The sequence below is a fragment of the Penaeus monodon genome, chromosome 14 (genome assembly GCF_015228065.2).
Source record: "Penaeus monodon isolate SGIC_2016 chromosome 14, NSTDA_Pmon_1, whole genome shotgun sequence".
NCBI lineage: Eukaryota > Metazoa > Arthropoda > Malacostraca > Decapoda > Penaeidae > Penaeus > Penaeus monodon.
Window position 1 is genome coordinate 47089536 of NC_051399.1, and position 12500 is coordinate 47102035.

General features: G+C 36.4%; 1 protein-coding gene across 1 annotated transcript; it reads left to right on the forward strand.

The window, feature by feature from the left end:
• Positions 1–386: 386 nt before the first annotated feature.
• Positions 387–5516, forward strand: LOC119581202 (anaphase-promoting complex subunit 10-like). Its single transcript, XM_037929601.1, has 5 exons — positions 387–434; positions 2128–2188; positions 3287–3419; positions 4494–4656; positions 5129–5516. Exons 2-5 carry the CDS (start codon positions 2183–2185, stop codon positions 5412–5414), a joined length of 588 nt encoding a protein of 195 aa, XP_037785529.1. The 5' UTR covers positions 387–434; positions 2128–2182; the 3' UTR covers positions 5415–5516.
• Positions 5517–12500: the final 6984 nt, after the last annotated feature.

Consider the following 12500-nt stretch of genomic DNA (forward strand, 5'->3'; position numbering starts at 1 on the left):
AGGTGTTTTGATGGATGATGTGTTTATTTGTCTGAGGGGGAAGATAGGAGGAAAGGTGAAAGGATTATAATTTTGGTGTGAACGATTGCCGGGATATGAAGTGATCTTTTAGGCTAATAATGTTTAATTACTTATAATTTGTGATTTAGTATATTCTACGAATTCGCCCCGTAATGAGTGTCTATTTAAGCTAATACTAATTTACCAAAATAGATCTTCACACACAGAATCCTACTGTATAAACATAACCAAATTTTCCTGTATTCATTATTTCAATAAACATGAGATTTATTTAATCCTTTATTTTATGAAAAATAGCATATCAAACCAAAACTCTCTTATATCGTATTAAATTAGGTAGTAATAATTTACCAAGACTGATTTTCATGTCAGGAGTTCTAACGTGTAAACAAAAACATTGGAGGCCGCTAAAGGTTAGTCTTTCTCTCTCTCTTTCTCGTATTCAATTTACTGTTCTTAGCGAAAGATGTGTCTTGTATAACGTAACTTTTCGATGCTTTTAAAGGAAAGAAGGTATTGAGTGGTGTGTTACTGCGGGAACATCATTTTTCTTCTCAATATTCATGAAGGCCGATGATTGTTTGAAATTTACATTGACAGTTGTGTTTTGATTATACTGTTTCTCCGTAATACTTACCTGGCACAGGAGATACCATGATCACATCACTGTTTCTCCGTTTATGATTAAATAATTGCAGATGCAGGGAAATAGGAAGTGTCATCTTTAAGTTTTAAGTTTTAAGTTCAGGATATGTGACCAGATACATGTCTCGAAACATGCTAGTTTCTATCGTTTGTCGCAGCATTTTCTTCCATATTCCTTGTACTTGTGACGTAGCTTTGCATTTTGTAAATTAAATGTTTGCATTTTAGAATAGCGTTAACACAAATTAGGGGTTTATAGCTCATGTATAGTCCTTTTGTAGTTTGCTAACACATCTGCCTTTCAGCCCATTATTATTATTATTATTATTATTATTATTATTATTATTATTATTATTATTATTATTATTATTATTATTATTATTATTATTATTATATTTATTTTTAAATCACAATCATTATTATTGTTATTATTAATTGCTATTAATTGTTATTAATTAATTATTAATCATGATTATTTTCTTATTGTTAATTACTTATTATTAGTTATTTATTATTGATTACTTATTATTAATTACTTATTATTTATTATTCATCATTTATATTAATAATGATAATAATAATAATTATTATTATTATTATTAAATTATTAATATTATTAATATTATTAATATTATTATTATTATTATTATTATTATTATTGTTGATATGTTGGTGTGATGTGTCCTTCACTGTTGTGTATGTTTATTGGTAACCTGAAATGTCTAATAGATAATAGTAATGTTTGTGTAAGAATAATATGTTTTGATACTAAATAGGATGTGATTATTGAAAAGTTTTTTATTTATCTACTCTTGTCTTGGCACAGTGTACATTGTCAATATTTCCTTTTATCGTGAAGAGACGATTATATGAGATATTTAAAACAGAGCATGACATAGAAGATTTCTCATGAATAGCTGATAGTATTATTGAGATTTTAGGTAAAAATTTTGAGATAATGGTCAATCTAAAAGTATGTTGTCGCTTTACCTATCTAGAGTGCTACAAGAACCATGTTCTTATTGTATTTATTCTAGTACATCATAATTTTCGGAGCATACACAGGACACATGGGACTCTATCTAGAAGAATGCTGAAGATTCCATTAGTATTTTTTGTATGTAAATAGGATTAGAAGTAACTAGACCCAATCTTCTCAGTTGTTCTCTCTCCTGATGATGATGCTTTAGTATTAACTATATGCAAAGAAAGTAGTGCTGCTTATCTTAGTATGTGTGTAGTTTTGTATTTTAGAAGGAAAAAAATTCAGTATCTCTGATATAATTCATGGCATTTCACTAAAGGCAGTGAACCTGCCATATTAGCGTTTCAGTCTCATGACTGACATGAATTATAAGGAGTTGGCATTAATTATACTGTTGTTTTAAAATAATGCAAAAAGAAATTACAATAGACAGAAGTTCTAGAAGACCACTCAAACCCCAGTTATGCTCTCACCAGAATTCGACTCGATAACCTGCCTCACCATTCAAGGATCTAAGAAGACACAGTTCAGATGCAGGTAGCTATTGAGAGAGAGAAGTGATTTCATTTCCCCCTTTTTTGGCTTTTCCTTTTTTTTTTCTTTTTTCATAATGCCGTTGATTGGAGTCCTCTTTTAAATTCATTCATAGAGTTTGGAATTGAATGTGAATTTTGTTTCAAATGCTCTTGCTGTATTTGGTTCTTGAGATTAACTTGTAGCATTTGCCAAATGCTGTGAATGTTTTTTTTTTTTTTTTTTTTTTTTTTTTTTTTTTTCCTAATAAGATTGACACTGAGCAGTCTGGATTTTTATGAAGTGGTTTCATTTCTTTAACAGTGTTTTATAAAATGAAAGTATGTCATATGAGAACTTTTTTGTGGTATGTATGTATATGTGTATGCATATGAGCATGTATGTGTATTTAAATTCTTTATCCCTGTTAATCTGCTAACATATGGTAATATTAAAATTAAGTGATAGAATTGAAATCATAATGATAACAATATTTTTATTATTGTTATTGTTACTGTTACTGTTACTGTTATTGTTAGTTATTATGATTAAGTTTATAATTATAATTATGATCATCATTACAATTATAATTATTATTTAAAGAAATTGTAATTATAGTTGTAATCATAATTCTAATCATAGCTATAAATTAGAACTATAATAATAGAAATTATGATGATAATGATAACTATAATGATAGTAATGTTTTTTTAATCATTATTCTTATCATCATTACTACTACTACTGATATTACTAGTGCTTTCATTGTTATTATTGTTCTTAATACCCATGTGTGTGTGTGCGCGTGTGCGCGTGCGTGCGTGCGTGCGTGCGTGCGTGCGTGCGTGCGTGCGTGCTTTGCGTGCTGCGTGCGTGCGTGCGTGCGTGCGTGCGTGCGTGCGTGCGTGTGTGTGTGTGTGTGTGTGTGTGTGTGTGTGTGTGTGTGTGTGTGTGTGTGTTTGTGTGTTTGTGTTTATTTTGTCCTCACGAATACACACGTATGTATATGCATATGCATATAAAATGTTTTCAAGTAAAACATTTACTCAAATGAATAGCTGTACAGCAAAATATTCTGCATATTTTGTAATGCTAGATATGTTATGGTATCCTTTCATGCAGGAGAGAATGATGTCACTCAACAGCTCTGTAAGAGGTTCAGGGGAGGAGCCAGACCCAGCAAGAGAGGAGAGGTCAGGCCGTGTGCGCGAGGTTGGAAGCCAGGCTGTCTGGTCGTTGTCATCATGCAAGCCAGGTTTGTCATTTGTCTGGTTTACTCTCTTTCTGTCTCTGTCTCTGTCTCTCTCTGTCTCTGTCTCTGTCTCTCTCTCTCTCTCTCTCTCTCTCTCTCTCTCTCTCTCTCTCTCTCTCTCTCTCTCTCTCTCCTCTCTCTCGTGTTCCTTTTCTCTCTCTTTTCTCTCTCTCTCTCTCTTCTCTCCCCTCTCTCTCTCTCTCTCTCTCTCTCTGTCTCTCTCTCTCGATCTCTCCTCTCTTCTCTGTTCTCTCTCTTCTCTCTCTCTCTCTGTCTTCTCTCTCTCTCTTCTCTCTCTCTTCTCTCTCTCTCTCTCTGTCTCTCTCTCTCTCTCTCTCTCTCTCTTCTCTCTCTCTCTCTCTCATTCTCTCTCTCTCTCTCTCTGTATCTCTTCATTCTTTTGCTTCATCATTTTTCTCTCTCCATCTTTCCTTCATTTCTTTCTTTCACTAGAAGTATACATCAAATACCTTTTCTTCAGTAATAGGGAGATTTTTACTATATTTATTACTTTGTTTTGCTCTTCTTAAGACTATAAGAGAGGAGAGAAAAGATAAACGTATTAACCTGTTGATGCTAGAGGATGTTTTCAGTCCATTGTTATATTTGTTCAATATTTTTGTTGAAATGTAGACAGCTCCAGAAATACTTAGCCACCAAGGACTCGGTAATAACCCTCTCCTATGTAATCTCTCACCTGTTTTCCTTGATTTTTGGAATAATTTTTACTGTTTATTCTTCGATACTATTAATATTGTTAATAACATTTCTAATAATCAAATGTCAGTGATAATGGTAACAGCAGGAATGATATCAAAAGTAATAGAAAAAACAAATTATAAAAATTCTTGGATTATGGTAATCAGTTTAAGTCAGAGCCGTCGGGGAAACTACAGTGAACATTGCATAGAGCCAGCACCAGTGGAATAAAAGAGAAAGAAACAGATAAATGTAAAAATTATGTATATATATATGAAAAGATAAATGAAGAAGATAATATGATATAATGAATGATTTAAGTAAAGTAATGGTAATGAAAAATACAAAATAAGGAAAATAAGGTAAATCATGTTTTAGGATTTGGAGTGGAACAGCTACGCGACGACTGTCTCGACACTTACTGGCAATCGGATGGTCCGCAGCCCCACCTAGTCAACATACAGTTCCGTCGCAAGACCACCATACAGGATGTGTGGATTTATGCCGATTACAAAGCTGATGAGAGTTATACCCCCAGCAGGTGAGGTGAAGGTAGTAAATATATGATCTCTGTTTGTATCTATTTAGGAATAGAGTTTTTTTGTTTTGTTTTTTTCTTGTCCTTTCCATACGAGTTTAAGGAAATCCTTTTTATTTCAGATGATCAGATGAGAAAATAAATTATTAAACTCTCTATGAATTAATAATCCTAATATGCCAGAAAATCACAGGAATCTGGTTCAGATAGTATATGCTTCAAGAAAATGTGCATTGTACAAGTAACATTAGTCAAGATTTACTGAACTACTGATAATAGCATTGCCAGGAGGTTGATATATTTTGCTTATGTTGTGGTAAATTTAATATATCCTTTTTTGGTAATTTGAATATTTATTAATGTCTTCAGTTTGGCTCTTTCTTTGAAGTACAAGTATATAACCTATTTTCTTTTTCATTTTAAGTAAAAATACATTTGTCTAAATCCAATCACTTTATGGCTTGATCCCCCACAGAATATCGATCCGCTGTGGGACGCACTTCAATGACCTCCAGGAGATCGAGGTGGTGGACCTGCACGAACCGACTGGCTGGCTTCTCATCCCTCTGAAGGACATCCACGACCGCCCCGTGCGCACGTACATGGTCCAGATTGCCGTTCTCTCCAACCACCAGAACGGGCGGGACACGCATATGAGGCAGATTAAGATCCACTCTCCCGTGGAGGATCGGGCAGTTGCGGTGGACAGCGTGGGGGCCTTTACCTCACCAGCCTTCAAGCAGTATAGTTGTATCAGATGATGTTCTGGGTCCAGCAGCTTTTACGGTAGTTGAAAGTATGGCTGTGTGTGTGTGTGTGTGTGTGTGTGTTGTGTGTTTTGTTGTGTGTGTGTATGTGTGGGTGTGTGTGTGTGTGTGTGTGTGTGTGTGTGTGTGTGTGTGTGTGTGTGTGTGTGTGTGTGTGTGTGTGTGTGTGTGTGTGTGTGTGTGTGTGTGTGGGGGGTGTGTGTGTGTGTGTGTGTGTGTGTGTGTGTGTGTGTGTGTGTGTGTGTGTGTGTAAAATATGTACCTTATTTTCTATGTTTTTTTTTTTTTCTTTTCTTTTCGTTTATTTTTACATTATTTGTACCACATTCCCCTCTCCTTCCCTTATTATTATTATTCCGTTTATGTGAATTTCAGAGCATGGGTAGAGTAAGACCTAACAAACAAACAACCAAAGTATGTCATTGTCTATGTGGCAGACTAAATAATCTGAATCTCCCATGAATACCCAGTATATGCTTTTTTCTTTTTTCTTTTTCTTTTTTTTTTCTATGAGAGTTTTCTTCTTTTCTCTATAATATGTCAAATACTGTTTTACATTTATCTCATTGTGGAAGTGTAAGAATCAAACTTGGAAATTGAATCTTCTCATATCATTCCCTTATCATTTTTTTTTTTTTTACTGGTAATTTTATGTACATATCTTTCAGTATATGAAAAAAGAGACTTTTAGTATATGATATTACCTCCAAACAGATATCAAATGTCATAAAAGTCTGATCTCTGCACTCGTTATTCTATTAATGACTAGTAGAGTAAGCAGCCTAGTGGAGCAACATGGACAAAATGTTCGATAAAAACCTCTACCAATACATGATAAGAAAATTTATAAATTTTTCTCTATTTTTAATTTCTTTATTTCTTTAAAAGTTCTTAAAAGTTCCAGATGATTATGTAAACTTGCGTAAATTTACGCCCTATAACTGATATAAAAAGATTACCGATAAGAAAAAAAAATATATATATATATCACTGGAAGAACACTAATGCAATTAAACATACTTGTCATAAATACATTTCATTTATGAGTGTACTAAAACCAGGTTAGTTGAAAGATACTAAGCATCCTGTACATATTATTTTTACTGTTCCACTTCAAAAAAGAACAATGTTATTATTTCTTAATTCAACTTTTATTTTTCCCTTTATTTAATGGTGCAGTTATTCTTATAAAATAACTTGACACAAATGGAAAATAAATGGTTAATGGTTAAAAGCAAGATAAATGTGCTAGACATCTAAGGTCATGTAGCACTATAGTTAATGTTAGGGAAGGGTGGTTGAGTTAGTGATTAGTTCTCTAAGCTGGGCAAAGGAATTGGTGAGTGAAAGGGTTAGGGTCGGGTGTGGTAAGGAGTTAGATTAGATGAAGGATATGTATGCGTTTGAGGAAAGAGAATAGGTTGTTGAACCAGAAAGTGTGGGATTCTGTAAGGATGTCTGATAGGTTGGGAGGTCGGTGAAGGGAGGATAGGTGGGGGAAAGCAGAGGTACGGGTTGTTTCAAAATGTGGGCACAGAAAGGTGAGAACCACTACTGACCTGGCTGAAATAATCACCCAGTTCATTAGCGATTGGAGTGAATCAGAAATGTGGGTATCTCGAATATGGTGGACGGGGGCAGGATGGGGGGGATGTTTGCTTGATATTTTATGGTTTTCGGCGCCAAACTTTTGAGATAGATGTAGGGGAGTAATTGATGAAACATAATTTCAAAAGCAACAAAGTCAATGGGGGTGGGAAGGGGAGAAGTAGACTGAAATCACTGTGATCCATCAATGAAGGAAGATAAGAATAACTGTGCAAGGGACATTGGTTTGAAAGGAAGGTGTGACATAAGGTGTTTCCTGATTGATAAGTATGGACGAGACATAAAGGGAATGTGAGAAAGAGACAAAATGATAATTGGGGATTGGTATTGGAGGATGTGTTTAAAAAAGGTCTCTTGAAGGCATACAATAGATGGGTTTAAGAGGAAAGGATATGACGAAAAGGTCAGGTCTGTGGGGGCGGAAACCGCGAATATTCCAATGAAGGATAGTTATACTTTAGTGATATAGACTGTAGTATGTGTTGGAGATTTTGAGGGGGAAGCAGCTAGAGGGTGAGGTAAGGACTGAGAGGTCTGAGATGAGAGAGGTGTGGGAGTTGGTGTTCTACTAGGAGGGGTATTAGGAGATGGAGGGTCTGTGGAAGGGGATACTTGTGACATAAGGGATTCACGTGTGTATCCAGGAGGGAGTGGAAGGGATAGAGGGGATGGTGGGAGGGTTAATGTGGGCGGGGTTGGGTTCGGGTTCGGGGGGGATGGGCTGTGTTGGGAGGGGTTAGGAGGATAGGGTGTAGGGGGGATATCATTAGGAGGAGAATGGATATCAGCAGTTACTTGGAGTGTGGAAGGAGCAGGAGTTATAAGATTTGGAAGTTGAGTGTCAGTTTTCATTAAGTAATCTTGAATATTTCCAATAGTTTCTTCTGAGGAGTTGGTTGGGGAGTTTTGGGGGATAAAGGATTTTTTGTAAGGGGGGGGAAGAGAGGATTGGTGTCTCAAGCGTAGGGGCAAAGGAAGGTGGAGGTGATTGTGTGGTAGGGAAAGGGGGTGGAACGTTTGTTCTGTCTGTTATGGGTAGTGTGAGGAGGGAGAGGGGGAAGGTGTTGGGGTTGTAGTGGTGATTGGAGTATCTGTAGTAGCGATTGGAGTGTCTGGGTTTAGGATGGCAAAGGAGTTTGACTGGGGAAGGTAGGAGGTAGAAGAGGGGGGGAGTTAGATGTAGGGGGGGTGGGTTTAGGAGAATTGGTAGAATGAGCAGTATTACTGGAGTAAAGAGAGAAACCATGTCGACGTGCTTCCGTCTGGGGTTCACGTAGTGTGAGTCCAAGTTTGAATCTGAGAGTTGCTACCTCAGACTCAAATTTGTGGGTGGGACAGCCCCTATAAAATACATTATGGGGGCCGCCACAGTTGGCACATGTGCGTGATTGTGCAGAGCAGTTAGATCGGGTATGGCCAGGTTGGGTACATAGTGGGCATCTGGCTGTGGAACGGGAATGTTTGGCTGGGTGTCCTAGACGCCAACAATTTTTGGCACTGACGTGGAGGAGGTTGGTATGGACGAACAGGGGAGGGGTTTTCCTCCTATGTATACATGAAAGGGAAGGTTATGTCTACGGAAAGGTAATTTTGGCTATGTTTGTGGGTTTCTTTCGATGACCTCTGGGGGGGAAAGGAGTAGCATTGTACTGATGTTGCATCATAGTCGTGAGACAGGCAAGTAGGGCTTCTTTCCCCAACTGACCAATCTTTTTTCATAGATTGGGCAATTGGCTGGGGAGATTGAAACTGTTCCGGTGCAAGTATTAAGGGTTGGATGGGGTTCTGCAAGGATGGGGTTACCCTATAGGTCAGTTAGTTTGTTAATGCTATAGCTTGGTTTTCGGATGTTACTGGACAAGACGGGAGCGTCGGGTCGGCTACGGAAAAGAGACTTTACCTACTTTTTTTTGGAGACATTGTTGGAAGAGAAGGGTGTTGTCAGAGTAGGGAGCTGTGGGAGGGATCACGAAAAATCGGTCCCATTTGGCTGCGCTGAAGATGGTATTCAAAATTGTTGTAGTGATAGGGGTAGTCGAAGGGCGGGGGAGTGACGATGGAGTAGTGTTGAGGGAGGTAGTGTTATGGGGAGGTGGGGAATAAGGCTGTAAGGTATTAATAAGGGAGGATGGGGGTGGTTGATGTTGGAGGTTGTGGGGTAGAGGTGTTGAAGTTGAGCATGGGTGGGAGAGTGGAAATGTTTCCCTTTAAAGGGTTGATTGTTGGCTACTGTACTAGTAGGCATTGATGAGGGGGGTAGTTATTGCAGTGTTCGGAGCCGTGGTCAAAGGAGAGCCTGGAGTCAGGGAACGGGTGGGTTTACATCGTTGGGGCTATTTGATAAAGGGGCAAGCCTCATTGCCCCTAATAGTGGGGATATGTTTTCATTACTGGCCATGGTAAGCCTGGATTATGTTGGGGATAAGAAAATGGATAATAAAAAAACACAGACAATTCACGATTTCATAATTATTATTCATATTCATCACTCAATTCACAGAAAACAGTGCATTACATTAAATGATAACACAACCATAAAAAAATTAAGGAGGATGAATGAACTGAAATGATGAACAGGAAGAGCATAGCAGCTTTGGAGATTACAAAAATATAAATGTACATCTCTTATTTCACAACTTCCTTTAGGGATATAACTTCCACGGCAGAAACGGACACGTGACAAGAACTGGCACGCATCCCTTTTCTTCTCTCTCTCTCTCTGTTTTTCTAATCCATCCTGTAAAATATCCTTGCTGAATAGTGATAAGCACACTTTAAGAAACTCTCTCTCTTAAAAAAAAAAAAAAAAAAAAAAAAAAAAAAAAAAAAAAAAAAAAAAGTATCATTCACACAAAACACACACACAAACAGCACGGACATCTAAAAAAAAAAAAAAAATAAATAGAAATAAATATCCCTAAACGGTCAAAAACACACGGAATAAATATGGCATATTGGCAACATGGCCAGCAAGATGATTAAAGAGAAGATGCTCCCCTAAGACACTAAGCAGACGGCTCCCCTCTTGCGTCTTGAAATATTGTCATATACAATGCAGTTTTGGGGGAGAAGAGGGGGCTGAAGGGGGTCCTGGTCTGGTAAAAGTTGGAGAAAAAAAAATATATTTCTGAAATGAATGACCGATATATTCTGCACCGAGCACATTTGCTAGAAGGACAATGCACGGACTGTTTAGATGGGTAAATACAGCAGCTATGGATCTTGGAGATGAGGAATACGATGAGGAGGTGGCGGAAATTGCAATGGCATTCACTCAAACCATGGCAACATGTCTTGTCAGGAGTCATTACCTGGTTTACCTGTGCCTTGGTTCAGTATATATTCATTGCCTATTCGACCTGAGCTCACAGGCTAAAAAAGAAAAAGATAAATGACAGAAAAGATGAATTATAACAAACCCTTACATTTGTCATAGTACAGGTAGCAGATCAGCATACCTATTATGCAAGGGGAGACACAATAAACATATCTAAGAACAACTAACACCTAAGCAATGAAAACATATAGCTTGCTGCGTCCCCATTTTAAAACATTATGGAAACATTTCCTTCCAAATAGTAAGGTAAAATATTAACATCAGATCATGAGCAACTGAATAAAAAAAACAAAAAAATCCTAAACACATCTAATACTTTGGCTAATACTACATAAAAAGGGAAGTATACAGATGCGAACTACTGCAGCTAATAAATCTCTGTACTGGTATATGTGGCACTCAAAGGGTAACATCTATGAAGTCATATGAATGAATGATTAAATATCTGAATCATTTAACATCTGCAATGCATAAACCTACACTAAAAAAAAAAATAAATAAATAAAAGAACAAATAAAAAACAAGCTTTCCCTCTACCTCGTCTGGAATTGGTGACATGACAAGCCCTGAGATGCTACGAAAAATGACATGAAGAATGCTTACTTTCACGTACAAAAAAATATATATATAAAATAAATAAATAATAATAATGATGAGTAAACTTTAAAACATAATGCCCCTTTTGCGTAAGTCAGATTCATTCTAAAGCGAATGAGACCATGAGCAGTGGATATAAAATGACTGAAATGTTGATGCAAATGGATTTTCCCTTTTTCCTTTTTTTCATTCTTTTTTCTTTCTTTCAGTCTTGTAATTTTTTCTTTTACAGTTTTTTTTATATATGATACATAACTAAAATAACAATAAGTTCTGCTTACAAAAAGAATAAAAAATAAAATGGACAAGTAATAACACACTACCATCAGGAAAGATTTATGTATAAAAAAAAATATTTATAAATATTATATAAATACTTTATCCATATACATATATATATATATACACACCCCATAACTAAAACTACTTGTCAGCAATGGTTTAAGATAAGAAAGGCCATTTCTCTCTCTCTCATCTCACGGGAACTTTACTTGGTCATACTGAGAGGGGAAAAAAAAAAGTTTCCCCAAAAAAGTGACGACAGTGAACCTAATGTATATTAAATCCTTCCCCGTTTTCGGCCATGCTTCATCCCACTTTCCACGCGTATCGTTACAACTCGTGTGCGTATGTTTGTGTGCATTGGTGTGAGTGGGAGAATTGAGGGGGAAAGACGTATGGGAGAGGCTGCAAATGAGGTGTAAATGTAGGGGGAGGGATAGCAAAAGAAAAGAGGAAGAGAAAAAAGGGGGAATGGGATAGGAGAAGAAAGGGGAAAAATGAGTTAAGAGAAAGGGTTGAGATTGTCTGTTTGTACCCATGTGTGTATATATAGTGAGTACATGAGCAAAAAGTAACCATGTGCATTTATGTGTTAAAAGATAGATAGGTAGCTACATACATATATACATAGCTCAATTTGGAAAAAAAAAAAAAAAAAAAAAAAAAAATCACAAATATTCTCCCAAAAATACAACTTTACAGCAAAAATACAAAATGGAATACTTCTCCCTTATCACATAATGACATTTCTTACGACAAAACAGGGAAGCATAACAACTTTTTCCAAAAAAATAAAAAAAAATCAAAAACCCAAAGGGAGTTCCAAACGCTCTCTAACGCCGCTTCGGGCCCATTCCAACATTCAAACTGAAACTGGGGGTCTTCGAAAATGAACAAACAACTCTCTTTCAGAAAAAAAAAAGGGGGGGGGGAGTTTAAGTAACTTAAAAGTTAGAAAAATAACCTAACACATACGTATCACACCACACAACAAATGTGTCCAAACAACATTATACACTGTACTTTCTGTTACATGGAATGACTGAAAAACTGGTTTCCCCCTCTTCCTTGTCACTAGAATCACTATATGAATGAACAGTTTGATTTTCAGTTAACAAAATAAAGAGAAAAAAATTGAGTTTTATTCCCACTCGTTTTATTTCTTTGACGTCTGCAGGTTCATTTCAGGTATATTGCCTCTTAGATGCATTTTTGAACATCGGATGATTAATGCTGTTGAAGCTTGGCACAGATTT